Source organism: Heliconius melpomene, chromosome 20 (assembly GCF_056956725.1).
Source record: "Heliconius melpomene rosina isolate 202511_hmr_F chromosome 20, ASM5695672v1, whole genome shotgun sequence".
Lineage (NCBI taxonomy): Eukaryota > Metazoa > Arthropoda > Insecta > Lepidoptera > Nymphalidae > Heliconius > Heliconius melpomene.
The window spans coordinates 450,618-469,574 of NC_140408.1; the positions used below are offsets into that span (position 1 = coordinate 450,618).

Below are 18,957 nucleotides of genomic sequence, written 5' to 3' on the forward strand. Positions count from 1 at the left end.
TGCTTCAAACAATGGGATATAAAGAGATATTTTTAATGATATTTTTATTTATTTATTTATTTATTTATTGTTACACTTTGTGTTAAATTTTATAGCTATATGTTTATGAGAAGTAGTGCCATATAGCTATGTGTAGTGGTATTGAGTATGTAATCAATTTCATATAAAATGCAACAAAAACGAGTAAAAAACGTTAGTATGTTTTGATTGCGTTGACCTCAAGGGATAGACCTTAAATATTTGTTATTAATTTCAACTCGATATCTCAAGACAAAAGGTCTTGACAGATAAAAAAGTGATCCTGTAAGCGTTTCGTCTCACTATAGACAAAGCTACTCACCTGTCGCACGGCGTCCACCCTGGCGCCGGCTTGCAGCAGCACACGCGAGACGCGTGCGTGGCCGCACTGCGCCGCGATCCACAGCGGCGTGGCGCGGTCAGCGCGCGCGGAGTCCACGGCCGCGCCCGCGCGCAGCAAGGCCTGCGCCACGTCGGAGTGACCGTTCTGGGCAGCTATGAACAGGGGGGTGGCGCCGTCCTGGAAGTATGCATGTGCAGTGTAGATTACATCGCCTCTCCATACCAAGAGTAATGTTAAATATTTCCAAATTTACACTTACAAATTATATAGTTAAAATAATTGTTCAACATTAAATAAACATTGTTACAACATTAAATAAAAATTAAGTTCCTATTTAAATACAGTTAAGTTTTAAAATACCTTCATACAAGAATTAACATTAGCGCCTCTTCGTATCAACTCCTCCACCACGGGCAGGTGGCCGCACTGACACGCCACGAACAGTGGAGTGCCGCCGTCCTGGAAATGATAAATTATAAGACTTAATAGATATCACATATATATTTTAGTTTCAGCTAGTACCTAATTCAAAAACAAGAGATATTAAGTCTTAAATAAGGCTATGTACAAGATACAACGTAAAGCTGAATAAAAAGCAGATACTATACAAAAATATTGTGCAAAAAAAAAGAAAATAACTGCATTTTAATGAAATATTGAAAATGGAAGCAATATTTTCGGTCGTTTTCAGAATTCGACCGAGATTCCCTCCGAATAACATAAATATAATAGGTTACCGTGCTCGGTGCGTCGATGGCAGCGTCTGCATCTAGTAATAATCTTGCAATGTCTAAAAACCCGCCTTGTGCCGCAAAGAAAAGTGCGCTTGTTCCTGTCTGCCAACAACACAAAACATAATTATAATATACCTTATTACCTTAGAGAAACAAATAAGTATAATTAGAACGTATTGTACTAACACTAGGTCTTTCTGGCCACCCTCTTATTTAGAGGATTGGTCACAGTTTCGATACCAAGTTAGGAGAATGAATTATTTTCATTTCCTCGCTCATAAGAAAATGTGTATATTAAGTGGTTGAGTTTCGCCACTCAACACGCAATGTCACGCAATATAAAAATATGGAACAGAGTACCATAACCCTATAAAATGAAGTTTACAATAAAAATCTGCTAAACAAAATGACCACACAAAACAACATTAAAAATTTAATAACTTAGCTCGACATGTTATTGTGTCAACAGAACTTCATACAAAAAAGGCTTTAAGCTCACTCTGTATGATTCTATGTATAAATGAAACTCGTTCCTATTTCTTTGAGAGGGGAAAATGAAGCATTTTTGAGATAAAAGAGCCGAGTGGGTCGCCGCATGGTTCGTGGCTCTTATACTGACAATGGTGGCGTACTGTATTATGAACTAAAGCTCGTCGTACATTCCTTTATATATAAATATCTGTAATTTATTTCTTTGAATATTACAATAATATGTTAAAATGAGAGCTTTTGACGTTAGTGTGTATGCGACTTTGCAAATACGTATATATTTCTAAAAACATTTGTTATTTAAAATTTTCGAAATCGTAATCGTACCGAATGTGAACAAAGATGTGAACACTTGAACAGCTATCAGATCACTGTTTGTTTTCTATGTGTTTCTAAACCATTGATTTTACTACGTTGTTTACAAAAGGGTGGGTAGATACATATTTCGGAAATTTGAGCTCTAAAAATATGAGTATTTTCACCATTTTTAAGAATACTTGTTCTTTTAATGTAGGGGACATACATCATTACATTCTTATAAACAACTTAGGAGCAAAAAGCTACAACCGTACACATATATATCGCGTAATAGGTTTTCAGGGTAGGGACATACCGTCCTACAGCAGGCGGGGTCCGCGCCCTGGGCGAGCAGCTCCCACACGCAGTCCGTGTGCCCCATCGCGGCTGACAGTATCAGAGGCGTGGTGCCATCCTGGAATTTAACAACAATACTAATTACAATTTCATTTGGAAAACCGAATTTATGACCCCGTCGTGGCACTGGCAGTGGCACTACATGTAATTGTAAATGCAACGGAATTTCCACCTAGTCGGGAAGTTAATTATAAGGTACCTATTTTATAAAAATAGATTTAAATAAATAATAGAAACACTATTACAGTTCCTGACAAGATTAAGAGAGCAATAACGCAAACAAGTCGTTTTAAACCCTGATGATTCAAATATTTTCTTGATTAATTTGGCATAATTTTCTAGAAAATAACTACTGGCTAAATATATTGCTTTACTTTTTTTTTATGGAAAAAGGCAAACGAGCGTTCGGGTCACCTGATGATGATCACCGCCCACGACCCCGTGCAGCACCGGAGGACCTACAGGTGCATTGCCGGCCTTTGAGGTAGAGATAGACGCGCTTTTTGAAGGTACCCATACCGTACCGACCTGGAAACACTGCCGCGGGTAGGCCATTCCATAGTTTGGTGGCGCGTGGAAGGAACTTTTAAAACTTTTAACGGTAACATATGTACATATATGAAACTTTTATTTATTATTGAATTAACTGACAGAGAATGCAGAAACGAAAATACGTGGCGTAGAAATATAAAATTTTGCATGTAGATTAATTGAAGAGTGGAGTGGAGTGGATTGGGTATTAGGAATAATGAAAAAAAAAGGAATGCTATTGAGACCAGACGTAACGCAGGGGCATAAGCGTGCGACTGCAAACGCGACAGTTTGCGGTTCGATTCATACTCGAGGAACTAAAATATTTCATATTTTCAATGCCTACATAATTCGGCGCAAAGTGGGGAACACAAATGACTTTATTGCAACGGAATGTAACACCGTAACTCTAGGTTCCCTCTCCCTACGCTTCTGCGGGAAACAGCGAGTAGCTCAAAAAGAAACAACCAACCAACCAAGAGTGTATGTGAATTATTTATTTACTGAATAAACTATACCTATGTATTGTTATTAGTAAATAGTAATTAATACGAAACAGCATCGGGCCTCGCTCCAGTGACCGCGAACACAAAACACTCATGTACAGTGTAAAGATTATCACCAATTATCATTACCTGTGTACATTTAACATATAATTAGATCATAATTAGCGATTTAAGTTAGCTTCACGCTGTATCCCGCATTTAGCAAGGTAGAAAAACGGAGCCTACCTACGTTACCAGAACAAGAAAGCCCAAATGTCAAAAAACCCTGTGTGGAAATCGAACCCTAAACCGCCGCGGACGTCAAACAGTTAATCAGGCGGTCTCGGTGGTATTATATCATAAAGTAATTTATAGAAAATCCTGCTCTTACCGTCCCACGTTAATAATGATTACAAGTGAAAGCTACACCTACTTAACAAAAATTATATAGGTACTTAGTACAATATCCGATGTGCTTTAACGAACAAGTAAATCCTCCATTATTTTAGGTTTCTTTTAGCTTTACTATGCATCCCGCACGTAAGCAAGGCCTACCTTGGGAGAGGGAATTTGGGAACCTGAAAGACATTAAAATATAATGGTTCTGTTTTATTCTTTCGAGGTACATCCTAAAAAAAACCCTAAAAAAAACTCAAGATTTTATTATATGTAGGTAATATTAAAAATATGTATATAATAAGTCAGATACCTATTTGAACACAAATATTTATAAAATAAAACAGACAAAGTCAAACTATATTCTTGTATCAGAACACAAAAAAGAATCAAGTTCAAAAGAACGTATGAGTCACAGAGCAGGCAAAACAATACACACGAGTGTGTGCTTTTACAGCGATGCAAATATACTCACGTTCGTCTCTTTACTGTTCAAGGTCGGTGCAAATGCAGGTTTCAAAACCTTCCTCCTTCTGAACATTCATATAAGAAACTTTATATTTTAGGTAATGTCTCTTTATATATGATAGTCTATATTTAATGCATTTAAAGCTCATATCTAAATGAAGACAATTATAGACAAAGTAATAATGATGATTGCTGCAGACATCTTAGAGAATAAGTTATATCGTATCGGTTTTGCAGTAGGCGGGTAGTACGGTCGCCTTTTACTTTTAGAAAAAGAAATATTGCTAGTTTTGTTTTAATTTTAAAATTTTATACCACAAATCCGTTTCCCATGAAGCAATGGTTGTGGGTTCGATCCTAAAATCGGTGGAACGAGATAGTTTCTTTTTCTATGAGAATCTACTTAGTCTTTCATTTCTGTTAATTTATAGACTAGTAGTAACTGTGTATTTATGTGTTACTACAGGTACATAAATATTCTATAAAAGGTAATCTTAAAAGTCAATAAATTGAAGAATAGTATTTAATGTAAAATTAATCCCCAAATAAAACCTTTAGCCCACACGAAAAGTGAAACAGATATACCTACCTAGTACGAGTCATCATACGAATACTGCATTTCTAAATGAAAACCGTGACTTACTATCTTAACGGACATCCCGGTAGTTTTATCAAATACATACACAAAGTATATTCGAATAAAATATTTATATTTAAATTATCAATTTATTTATTACATAATATTTATTCATACGGACAAAAGAAAAATAAAGAAGATTTATGAAGCGAGAGTGAGTGTTAAGAGAGGCAGTAAGACACACTCGGTTGACCTTCGAAAACACAGCATCGAAGATACTGGAGGAAGGTGACGTAAAGAGCGTCAGGACTCGCCCAGGGCATGACAGGACAAAACCTTTAGTGCTCGATTCTCTCTAACTAACCGGGTATAAAGGGATAAAGTGTGAAGCTAAGAAAAGCCAAATATTAATTTTTATAATGAAGATGCATTTTTAAATATAATTGACATTGGACACAAAAAACGAGTCATTGCTACATTTGATTCACTTTGTTCCCGCAGAGGAAACAAAAAAGGACATTATTGGAAGTAGGGCAAACGCGGTCCCATAGCTGATGTGTTACGCGTGTAGACGAAACACTTACAGTGTCAGTGCCTGCTGCGTGCTCGCGTAAACGTACTTATTTATATTTTATTTTTAGGGTATGTTGCTATTGGTACTGTGGCAGTGTTTGGTTGTGCTCGATGGTCGTGGATTCTATAACCACAGGAAGTATAATTATAAATACAGATTATAATATGATGAAAGACATTAGATTATATTATTATCTTTAGTTTAATTTTCTTACTCTAATAAAACAAAGCGCAGCGTCGATCTCTACCAGTAATGTTTCCAAATGCGGTGGAGAGCGGAGTGTCTCTAAGAATAATGTTAATTCAAAATAAGACTCGAGCGGGTTCGTACGGACCGGTAAATGTGTATAATTTATTTATGTAATATAATATATCGATATAGAGATAAATGTACCTTTCTTTGCACTTAGAATGTAATCATAAACTTTAATATTGCCCAACATTTCATAACATCCAAGTAGTACTGAAGTACAGACCTATAAAAAGTAATTCGAAAGGAAGTAAGCGTTGCTACAATCCATCACCTAATGCTCTCAAACACGTCGTTAACCTAAAAAACTGGAAACTGCACCGTCTGTGTGGACTACACACTGCAGAGTGTGTTGAAACTGAAATAGAAATGCCTATTTTATACTTGTTGGTGTAAGATTAAATAATTAAATGAGGTTTTATATGTACAGCGTTATAAAAATGTATATTTTACTATTTATATTTGTTTGAGGCCGTCCTCGTTGTTGCGCAGGAGGATTGTAACCGCGACTGTTGCGAGTTCGATTCCCACTCGTAGAGCTTAACAATTTAATATTTTCATTTCCCCGCTATGGTAACGAGGCGAATGCCTTAAGAATTCGGCGAAAAGTTAAATAAATTATTAATTAGTAATCGTTTTTGAATTCGTAATAAAGTTTTAGCTCAAGCGGACACTGGGAAGAGGTTCAAATTCAGCAAGAAGCAAGAATTCACATACACTAGCATACATACGTACTAAAACGGTAAACATTTATAAAAATTACTATTGGTTTATTAAAAAAAAATAGAAGCATTTATCATACGCGTGAACATAAATAATATTACTACAAAAAAATTATAGCAACTTGAATGTTATTTACATTAGAGGTTATATACATACATTTTAAATTATATAATTTGTATGTATATACTTTATTAATTAACTACGGCAAAAAAATGCAATAAAATCATTTAAGCAATTAATCATCATTAAGAAGCTCATTAAGCTGAATATAGTGGTTTTAACAAATTAAACACTTGTAAAAGTTAAAGAGGAATGGTTGAATCGGTTAGATTTTCAATGTAAAAATGTATTATTCCACACGAGTTTTACATATCGACCGGACCTCCCGTTATCTGTAGGCAATTTGCAATATAACAGCAAAAACAAGAAATACGATTATTATATATTTGGGAAGAATTCAATTCTTTTCTTTATAGCATTACTGTATTCCGCTTATAGCAGGGTACGCAGAGAGCGCTCTGACGAGACACGCGGGTTCAACTCCCGATAAGTTCAAGTTGTCACACGTTTTCATGGAATAGCGCTTTAAAAATGTTAATAATATTAAATATACTTATGGTCATAAAATACGTGAACATCTCAAGCAGAAGTCTCTAATAAAATGTATATACAACGAAGTAATTTCAATTACTCGGGAGTTTCGTTCGCTAAATTTAAATAATTGAAAATCCGTATTCACAGTAGAAATGGCATCTTATTTCCTTAATTTATTTCAAGACGAATATTTTATTGATCGTGACCTCATTCGTGGGTTTGTTATATTATTTTTTTCATATATTTCTAGTGGCTACGTACGGCTCCGCTGCCGTGGTCAAATTTCTGAATTCTACAACTGTACTCAGCAGGTATCATCCTCACAACTTGGGTTTCTGGTCAGTTAATCTACTCGGTAAGCCAAACCCCTCTTTCCACCACACCACCTACCGCCTGATGTGATCCCACAAAAGTAATATTGAAATTTTCACGTGGAGAATTCACAAACTCCTTAAGAGCCAGCAACACATTGATGGTTCCTCTGGTTCTGCCAATGTTCATGGGTAGTGGTTAGTCACTAAACATCGGGTGATCCACTAGCCGCTAGTTTGCCTTAATATATAAAAGATATGAAAAAAAAACGAATAGTTTTGTACAACACATGCTAAGCAAGCAGCACATGGAGTGGGCTACATCAGAGCTTTCCCCGATTTAATAATCACTTCAAGTGGGAACCTAACCTTTGTTATTATAGTCCGAATGGGGCAGACCATAGCTCCACGACAGCCTGAAGTCTTTTTATAAAAGTAAATAACATCACCGATTTAAAAAACTCAGTTATGTTGTAGAATATGGAAAATATAATATAATACATGTTTATTTATTCGTTCCACTCGTCAAGCCGTCAGTTGTGATTGGCAATTTAAAAGTAATCGATTGCCACGTCCAGAGGCTAGCGCAGATAGTTGCAGTTTTACTCTATTTTTTAGCTGCACGCTATATCACGCATACAGAAGGGTAGGCAGAGGGTACTTAGTAATTAATATATTCCCTATTAATTAGTTCTCGGAACTGGAATCGAATCCACAACCATCACGTTTACATTCAGACGCTGTGCCATTTGCCGGTGTGATATCCACCCCGACGTTATTTGCTTTTTAAATTTTAATAGTGAATCTGTGAAATTGGTTTAACGATTCAATATAAGCGAATGGATAGATACATAATAGCTATATGAACAAGAGGCCGAGCCGGGCTTCGTTGTCTTCGAAGTTATAGTTGTATTCGAAGTCGTTACTCTTTCAAAGACGTTATATGTATAGCCTGTATTTAAGTATTATGAAGAAAAATCTACGTAATCCATTTTTTGTATTTGACCTAGTAGTTCCTGAGGTAAGAGCATTTAATCAAGCAAACTCTTCAGCCCTATAATATTAAAATCGATATCTTACCCGGTCTCTAGAGTCTATGTGTACTTTTCCAGTGTCCAAAAGCTGTTTCAGTTTTTCACAATCGCCGCGCAACGCTGCGAGGTGGAACTGTACATCTGTACGAGATTCTTTCTGTGAACAAAGAGAAAAAGTTTATAAAATATTTTTTTAGCTTCATACAGAAAAAAAAACATCTTTAATCAATTAAAATTCCGTCCTAATCTCTGATTGCCGCTGCGTGTTATCAATCTGCGTGAACTGTTAACTAACTGTACACAGTAGGTACACCGTACAAGTGGCGCTCACGCGAGGCAACCATTTATTTTAAACGCTACAAGCGTATGTAATCTGGGAACTAATGTCAAACTGAGAATCTATAATAGATGAACTGACTTTCTTCGTGGACTATAAAATAAGATAGAAATCTCGTATCTTTTCAATGCCGTATTCGAAAAATGCTCCCTTGTTGCTTGCTACCCTATACTCCCCAAGGAACTATTTGTAGTACATTGATGGTAAATTACAAGGTTATCAATTATTTTCCACGGTAGTCATTGTAAAAAGGAATTTTCTTATTTCGCGCATATTACGCAAATCAAAATCGGCAGGCAAAGGCAACTCCGTGGTAAGCCAATCCGTGGAACTAACCTACTGTAAAGATTTCGCATGTTTCTTGGAGAAAGCTGATTCCATACATTGCCAGTAAATATAAGCATGAATGATGATGGTATATGTAAATTCTATGATTGTAATAAATTAATAATTGACTTCTATGACGATGCATGCATATAAATGATATGGGTCGTGTCCCCCTTTGGTATGACGCACAGGACAAATTAATTAGAACAAGTATAGATATGTATAAGCGACATCTAAATAATTAACCACCAGTTCACTAAAGTTAATAAAGTCTTATATCCGAGAAGAACTGGCGCAGTTATATATCATTTGCTTTTCTCACTTCACGTTCAATTATAAAGTTATTTAACTAAAATAAACTAAGAAAATAGAAATAAGACATCAGAAAGTTACCTAAAGTATTACCTAAGTAAGTAGTTTATTTACTATGATTGGGTCATTTACCAAACACGATTACCCAGAAATCCAAGTCCTTAAATGGCTTGTATCGCGTGATATTCCGATAGAATAGTGGTATGCCGAGGAATGGTCTAATAACAGTCGCTCGTCATTCCCTCACGCTATTTCACGGATTTTGGAATCCAGTAAATTTAGTGACGACGACTGTAAATGCGACGGTTGTGGGTTCGTTCCCAGCTCCATTAGATTAGTATCCTATAGGTCATCGTAAGTATAAGCAGAACTTAAAAATATTACAGTACAATTATCCGATTAGACAGGTTTTTTAGCAAAAAAAAAAGAAATAGGTGAGAATTAAAAAATAAATAAAATTGCATTAAAAGAATATCCTTCTTTAAAATGGTTAAAACAATTAAAAATATCAATTTTTGAACATTAAATAAGTCTCGAGAACTGCGAGAGTGTTAATAGGATCGAAGTGTCTTAACACTGCTATGTGCAAAATACAGCGAGAAGCTAAAAAAACTTATTCTTTTATGATTTTGTTTCGGAATTCTTGCGGCATTGTCATTGTTATATAGCTTAATGAAACATAAACAAACAAATCATATAGCTATATAGCAGGTATAAAAAATATATAAAATATCATAAGTTTAAATAGATACAAAGGCGCCGGTGCGTGTCACGCTGTCACGGGCATCAGACAGGAAAGGCAATCCGATCATTGCGCACCACGCCGCGCGCCTCTGTCATATTCGCGTATTGAGTTTCACGTATCTGTATTCTGTACCGTATCCGCGTTTTATAAGGAAATATTGTGTGGTTTCTTGCGTAAACTAACATTTTGTTGATTATGAATCGAACACATATTTAATTAATTATGTTTTATCAATACCGCGTTTTGTCAAAAACGGGAAAGTTGAAGTATTTTTTATACGAAATATAATCTGCCCGGGGTAGATCGAAGCCCAAAGTAGAGTATGCAGAAGAAACCTGGAAACCTAGTGTTACGACACTCCGTTGCCATTCAATCACTTCCGTTCCCCATTTGCAACAGTTCCCCGTTTGCAACAGAATTCTTAAGGCATTGTATGTTGAGTGGCGGAGCGCTTTGCCTTGTTACCAGAGCAAGGAAATTAAAATATGAAATAAATATTTCAATCGTGAGAAACTTTAATCCAATGCCACCGTACAACTATGTCACTTATTGAGTTTACATATTTTATTTAAGAGTCACCATATCACCATATGAAATGCATCAGCTTTGTCATCACCACACCAAGGGACACTACATCCATCTACGTACAGGACAAGTAGTTAAACCTGGCTCTTTTACAGTCCCACGCTTGTGCTTGTGCGCCACTACTGGATCATTTATAATTCCTATTAAAATATGCAAATAGTTGGAAAGTTGTGATTGACACGCGTGAATAATATAATGCAACCGTAAAAGGAATATTTAACTTTTTTCTTTAGAACTTACATTATAATATTAAGAAGCTTTAGTTTCTAGAAGTTTTTCGTTGTAAATGTAGATATCGCTTGAGTGTGGTTCATACTCGGGGACATACAAATAATAAATATTTAATTTCTTTGAGTGGGAATCGAACCCACTACATGATATGTTTCCAGCAGCTCGCTGGTGCCACCGCCTATGTGTGTGTATGTATTTTTCGTTTTTACCTAAATAAAGTACGGGATTTCTACCCATAATTATCGCGTTCGGTTAATACCCAATAAATAATCTAACAACATTTTGTTTATTAAATAATTCTCTAACAAACAGTTTCTTTAGAACAGCTATTGTACACGTAACTTGGCATACCTACATTGCATGTTATTCGGTATTTTGGTGATGAAAAGTAAGGAAGGAATTAAGATGATCTGAAGATAAACACCAGGGCTGCCAAGTTGTACAGCGGAATAAATAATATGAATAAATTACACGTTTACAATTATGTATTTGACGAAATATCGAAATATCAATCATTGAGGAAAGATTTATTATTATAATATATTTTCTATTTCATTGCTGTGGTAAGTCAAAGCACGTTGAGTTGAGTTCCGCGAATGTGAAACGCACGCAGTAATATATCAAAATTAGATTTTTTATATAATTTCAGTACAACAGTATAAAAAAAATAATATAAATTTCTGATCGACAACCCTAAAAGAAAATGTGACAGAAACACGTAACAGTTACTATGTAACACGTGGTCATATGACCTTAGCTCATATGGTCTTCTGCAAGTTAGCTGCAGTTCAGCATCGTCATTGCCAAAACATATCCATAACGTTCGATACTGGATTGCTATACTTTATTTATTTTTTTTATAAATCCTAAAATAAAGGATTCAAAGGACACTCCATAAAGGATAACGGTATTGGTTTTCCCCTTACTGTCTTCAAATTCTAAATATTCTTTAATCTAATGCGCATATCGCTATCACCAGCTCGGAAGGTGTTCTGCTAAGGAGAGCTGGCAAAAAACTAAAGCGCCAACCGTTGAGTTCTATTTACTCATTGTCTTGAATTTGGGCGGAAAGTGGAGAAGAGTGTCGACTATTGACTGAATATTGACGGTAAAAAGCTAACAGCTTATTTTATAAAAGTATCACAATAATTATGCAATGTATACAAATGTATGTAAATTGGTTTATAAGTATATGTATATACAATAATTAAATTTAACCGCTATGTTTACAGCTATAAGGCACCCTCGAGAGTTGATAACTGTCATTTCGTACGGAACGTTACGTATTACGGGATTAAAAAAAAATCAACTTTCAAGTAGGAGCTATTAATTATAGATCATAAATATATTGTGATTTATACCAACGACGAGTCCAGCATGTTCTTAAACAAACCGCATATAGTAGAGTAGACACAAGAAACCTAACCTTGGGGACATTGCTTGGTAAGAGGCGGAACTCAACACCGTGCTTTGTCTTATTCCTGGAGGGATAAAATGTCTACCTATCAACCGTCAGACACTGCTGCGCTACGACGGCCTCGACTCTGTAATATAAATAAAAAATACCGTAAGAGAGTGATTTCTCTCGGCTTATTCCTACTAAATAAAAGGGGAATAAAAAATAGTAAATAAGTAAAATATATTTAAAATTGTAAAAAAAATATTCTCGTACTTTTTATATCTTTAATAATTTTATACCTAAACAATTGCCTTCAATTACATGTAAAAATACAGTCGAATTGATAACCTCCTTCTTTTTGAAGTCGGTTAAAAAATATATTATAATAGTACTTTTTATGTAGAAAAGATAACACTTAGTCGTGTTTAGAAGAACTGGAGCATATCGTACCTTCTTCAACATTGTTTTATAGTTTCTTAATAATTACAAAACGTTCACAGCGTAACTTAAACTAAAGCAAGTACCTAATTGTGTAACATACTAAGAACCCAAATTCTTTATTTTTAGCTTTTGGGTATATCAAGACAAGTGTGTTGGGGCGGACTTAACGCCGCGCTCTGCGCTATTTAAAACGCCATGCCTTCACAATTCGGAAAATGGGGAACGGAAGTCTCATAATGGGAAGGACGTGTCTTAACACTAGGTTCCCATATCCCCTCTGCCTACTCTGCTACGCAAATAAAATGTAAATTAAACTATCCAACGTAGTATACAAAACTATAACAAAAAGAAATTATCTTTTGAACATGTTTTTTTCTGTCAGTTTCAACAATGAAAGTTGAAACAGCGATTCAATGATAATTAACAAGTCGTATTGTTTTTCATAATTAGTAACGAATAAATTAATATGGACATTCAATTAACGTGTTAATTATTTTTTTCTTTAACGAGTGCATTCCGTGTACCCATATATGTAGGTATAAAGGTATTCGATATATTTCTCAATGGATATTTAGTACCGGCTATCGTGACTAATTTCGGTTAACGGTCAGGAAAAGTATGGATTTTTTTATAGTTTATCAAATAGAATAACATGCAACCTCAATAATTTACACATCCATCAAGTGTTTTTTTTGTATAGATAACTATTGTAATGGCATCTTTAACTGTAAAGGCGATGATTGTGCTTTCAATCCCGACTGTGGGTTCAAGCACGCCGTTCAGTTCTGCTAGTCAACAAACAATCTTCGGAATTGGTAGAATGTGGAGAACGAAATACGAGTATTTTGATTCTAGGTGATTTTTGCATACACTGCTATGCGGGATAAAACAGTTTTTAAAGTTCAGATCTGGACTTTCAATTACTGTATAAAAGATACATACGAGTATAAATTGCAATATTTTTCTTTAACAAATCTTTCGTACCTTTATTGCAAGGAAACTCTCTGGTTTCGAGAGTTTCGCCACTCAACACGATATTTCTCGATAGTTGAATGGAAAGTGAGAAAAGGAGTGTTTTAGCACAAAGTGTTCTTACCTTGCTATGGGGGAAATTTGCTTAAAAAGTTAACAAAATGAAAAACCAGTGATCCAGTTCACATCTGTCTTCCGTGAATCTATTTATAGCAGCAGTAAAGTATGATATAGCACACATCAAATATCAATGTAGTAGGAAGTCGTAGATATTCGTAATGGCTTCTGTTCCGGAGATTGTGGATTCGATTTCAGCAAGCGCTTTTCCCATAAAAAAATAATGTACAAGTAATAAAGAAATGCGATTATATCCATATGCTTCCTGAAGGACTTACATTTGTTTGACATTTTTCTAAGTAATTTAGCAATTGCAAAGTGCTTGTGTTTTATAATTTAACTAGCGGACGCGCGCAGCTTCGCTTGCGCAATTCGGGGTGAATTCTAATAAACCACAAAACATGTGTTCAATGAAATATTTTTAAGAGTCTAAATTTCAAATTTTATAAAAATCGGTGGCGATTTAAAGATTTTTCCATACAAACTTTCAACCCCTTATTTGCACCCTTAGGGGAAGAATTCTCGAAAACCATGAAACACGTGTTCAATTAAATACTTTTAAAAATCTAAATTTCAAATTTTATAAAAATTGGTGCCGATTTAATTTTTTTTCCATACAAACTTTGAACCCCTATTTCACCCCTTTAGGGTAAAAAATTTTCAAAATCCCTTCTTAGTGGATGTCCAGATTACGAAAGTAAACATTTGTCCAAATTCCACGCTTCTACGCACAGCGGTTACGGCAGTGCGTGCGTCTTACCTCTGTCAGTGAGGACAAGTCCTTTTATATATATAGAAGACTAGCGGCCCGCTCGCGGTTACACCCGCGTGAACTATGTTATTATTAATTTCTGTCTCCATGACTACATCCTAGTGACGTCTATGCAAAATTTGAGACTCGTAACATTTGTAGTAACGAAGTTTCACACAAACTTTCGACTCCAAAAACAACCCCTTAGAAGTCGAATATTGCAAATTCCCGTCTTAGCGAGCACCTACGTCCTATAAGTAACTCCTATGCAAAATTTGAGATTCCTAGCACTCGTAGTTTCTGAGATTTCGTGATGAGTGAGTGACCTTTCGATTTTATATACAGGTTACTGTTCGCATCAAAATAAAAGAAAAAAAAATAATTTAAACAGATAAAAAAAACCAACAGCATCCTCCCATCTTCTGTACTATAAGTATGTTTTTAACGTAAGCACACAGTGATTAACCTAAATACTTGTATAGTAACAATCTGATAAGCACGCGAGATGTGCCGGTGCGGTATTCATACGACCCAAAAGGAGCGATATCGGTGTCAAATGTGAACTTTCTCTTGCGTGCAAATATGTTTATAATGTAAAACCCACTCACGTAGACTTTTTAAAAGTGATAAAAAAAACAATATAGCAAAACACGCAGCTGCACACTTTTCCCCGCCTACCAAGATAAGAAGAATCTAGTGATAAGACTTTCCCGACTTTCCGATAATTTTTCGTGACATTGAATGTATAAAAAGATAAAAACATATATTTCAGAATCGAGTATTCGGCAGAAAGTGGGGAACGGAGTGTCTTAACACAAGGGTCCTGTGGAATAGTGAAAATACTTTTCCAGCGCCCCTTAAACAAACCCATATTTTAATTTTTTTTTTTCATATTTCATATGCAAAATATACTCCCAAACTATTTAATATATGAATAAAGTCTTATAGTCAAGCTTGGCTTTAAATGAATGGTCCTTACATAATATAATGTGTTTGTTCGTTTCTTCCACATATAAGAAGGCAGAGAACTTAGTGTCTACACCGTTCCCCATTTACGGTTAGTTTTAAGAATATTGCATTTTTGCTGTCTAAATTAACGGCATAACTGATATACTCGGTATTATTATCGGATTTGACGGATATCGTGAAAATCTACTGAAACGTTAAGGGTTGTTACCCCCATACAATTTTTGCAATAAGGCTAAAATTTAGTGCAAATTAATTATAGTAAAGACAATGTATTAGAAGCCAGTGCAGCTTTCCCATGATCATCCGGCTTTCATGAGATACTTATAAAATGAGTACCTACCTAATAATTATTTGTTTGTTAAAACGCGACATTACCTTCATGTTCACATTTCGCATTAACTACATTTAAAGTAAACTTACAACTGCTTAGTAACGGTCAATGTATGTAGGTACTAACTAGTCACTAGTAAAAGTCTACACAATTCCAAATAAGTAATCCATCAAGGACACCTACGTGGCACATTTGAAAGGACTTCGAATTAAAGTTCATTTATTTTGAATTTGATTAGAGTTATAAATATTAAGAATATTATTACCTACGTAAAACTAATAAATGTATTGAACAATAGTTGCGCAGCATCAAAATGGAAAATGCCGTTTTCTTTTTCTTGTTGGAATTTCGAGCTCCTGCAGCGATCCCGTTAGAAAGCTAGCTATATGCCAAATATCAACATTTCTGTCAGTCACTAAGTAACGGAACAGTTTTTTTATACTATACATCTATAAATAGATAACTTATCTATTAGAGACCAGAATAGAAACATGGCGTATCTATAATTAATCGAGTTACATAAGCTGACCTTTCCCAACCGCGATTACCTAAATGACCGTTACGTGATACCGGCGCGTACTCAGGAACTATTGTTTTAATAAAATGCCGTGTGAAAGTCGGGTGACTCATTTTACAATATATTTAAATATTCTGAGATAAAGTATAAACAGTAAATAAAGTATAAGTATTACAATATTCTGAGATAAGTACCTAAAATAAATTGTGCACGCGGTGGTTGGAGGTTTGATCAGGGGAATTATTATTTAAATATTATATATGTGTCTGTTCCAACATTTAGATGTCATCTTTAAAAATTGAGTGGGAAATGGAGAATAAGAGTACCTACCTATAAAATAACAGAAAAATATAAGAAAAGGGTTTTGGTCGCTTAATAGTTAATATGAGGTCGTCTGGCTCAGCGACACAGCGTCGTACTCCAAATTTCGATTCCCACTCTAAAATAATTTGTCATTTTTTCCCTTTGGTAACAAGACAAATCGCAGCATTGACTTCTGACACGCAATGACTCGACAATCGGGATAAAAATATATGCATGCCTAAACACTAGGCTCCTTCTTTGTATGACGCTGAAAATTTTATAAAAAAATGTAGTAAAGTAAGTTTAAATTTTAGCAATACCCCCAAATAGAATAAGTGAAAAGTTATTTTTAAATGAAAAAATATGTTTGTATATGTTGTAAAATATGTTGAGGCAGTCGTGGCGCAGCGACACAAGAGTGTGACTGCAACGCGATGGTTGTGGGTTCGATCCCCACTCGAGGAAGTGAAATATTTATTTACGTTTATATTTCCATTTCATCGCTTGGGTCTCGAGGCAAAGCGTGGCGTTGAGTTCTGCCACTCCACAGGCAATGCCTCCAGAATTCGGCAGAAAGTGGGGAACGAAGTGTCTTAAGTAGGTTCCCTCTGTCTATCCTGCTGTGTGCGGGATACAGCGTGAAATTGATAAAAAAAAATGTTTTAATAGGTTCATATTTGTAGAGACAATATAGGTAACAAATATTCAAAACGTGGTGTATGATTCAATCAAACGTCTTAGAGGTCAAATGATTCATTGGAAAGTTGTTATTTCATTTATGGACCACCTATTATTATTATTAGATTTAGATTTAAATATGAACATTGCTTCATAGATGGCTGGGATAAGACGTGAATAAGTTTCCCGCTTTGGAATTTAAATAAAAAATTCTCATCTCACATACGACTGAAAGTAGAGAACGGAAGTGTCTTTATGGGAATGGAGAACTTAAAGAGGCATAGATACTACATACATATCTTACTAATACAACATAAAACAAAAAATATATAATCAATTTTTTACACTAAAATGGTTCTACACTGTTACCAAAGACGTTATTTCACAACCGTTGCGCGCCAACAAGAGCAACAAAGGCTGCACCGGGTCAACGTCCCTGAGCCCTTGGTTTTTCATCCGTACTGTTGCATAATGCACTATTCGAGCAGTCGAGTATAACTACCGATACCGACAGACGTTATAGAGTAGATAGAATCTGTGCAATCAGGTTAACAAATCGTCACATTATGTTTTGTGATGTTGCTATTTAATTATCTGTGAGGTTAAACGTTCTATTGTATAAATGAGTTGATAATTTAGAAGCAATTGTACAAATTGTGCATGGTTGTAGAGTTTGGTTCTGGAATGTTAGATGCTAATGAAGAAAAATATTTTTATTGAAAATAAGAAATGCCATGCTCTATTTTTGGCAGGCAAATATTTATTGCTACTTATTATTGTCATTCGGTAGAATCTAAACATTTACTTAAGATTTTCGTAATATTTAGAAAGAGAATAATGACACATCATTCTCCTCCTCACTTTTTACCCATTCAACGAGGAATCTACCAAAGGGAAACAGTATTTATCTTCTTTGATTCTTCTGTTGTCTATTGATTCCGTAATATTTTTTCTTTTGTTCAATAGTATAATTTTTATTATCTGTATGTAATTTCCTTTTTATAGTAATTAATTGATTCAGTGCCACGCTTTGCCTCGTTACCAGAGAAACGAAAATGAAAATATTGAATATTTACACCCCCGAATGGGAATCGAGCCCCCGACCGTCGCCTTTACAATTATCAATTGTGCCACTGCGCCAGGATGGCCACAAAATATATGTTTTTAATTAAAATTATAATATAAAATAATTCAACATTCAACTTAAGATATCCGCATAACAGACAAAAAAGTGTAAGTCATTCGCGATACCGCAAAAACTAAGCATAAAGAAACGACCTTGACTCGAATACAATTTAGACATTCATCTGATAAGCTTATTTATTTGTTTAGGAAGTCGTTCACGGCGCTTAACCTTGGTTTTTGTACACTTTTACTTTAACTATCATTTCGGTATTAGATATGCCTTTGTTGTTATAATGTTTTCTTAGCTACACACGCCGTATCGGCGGGGGAGGGCAGAGGCAACCTGGGAACCTAGGGTTAAGACATGTCATTTCTATTAAGTAATTTCCGTTCTCTATTTTCCGCCTAATTCTGGAGGTATTGCGTGTTGAGTGGCGGAGAGCTTATTGCTGTTGAGTGCTGATACTGGCTATGTTATAATATCTATTATTATATTTTCTTTCAAAGCTCTTGCTCTTGGAATATAGTAAGGTTTTGGCAAGTAACGTTGCTTCGTTAGCTCTTATAATAATTTTGATTTATTTATACCGCTCCGTAGTCATTGCAGACTGTGCTTGTTACTGAATTAATAATGAAT

General features: G+C 35.1%; 1 protein-coding gene across 1 annotated transcript in view; it reads right to left on the reverse strand.

Moving 5' to 3' along the window:
• The window catches only part of LOC146527424 (uncharacterized), a 30,356-nt gene that overhangs the window by 3,893 nt on the left and 7,506 nt on the right, over nucleotides 1-18,957 (reverse strand). Inside the window, exons 2-6 of the mRNA XM_085204690.1 lie at nucleotides 8,227-8,337; nucleotides 2,198-2,296; nucleotides 1,099-1,197; nucleotides 722-820; nucleotides 341-538 (exon numbers count right to left, since the gene is read on the reverse strand). Coding sequence (XP_085060816.1) covers nucleotides 341-538; nucleotides 722-820; nucleotides 1,099-1,197; nucleotides 2,198-2,296; nucleotides 8,227-8,337 — 606 coding nt within the window. The remainder of the gene's footprint in view (nucleotides 1-340; nucleotides 539-721; nucleotides 821-1,098; nucleotides 1,198-2,197; nucleotides 2,297-8,226; nucleotides 8,338-18,957) is intronic.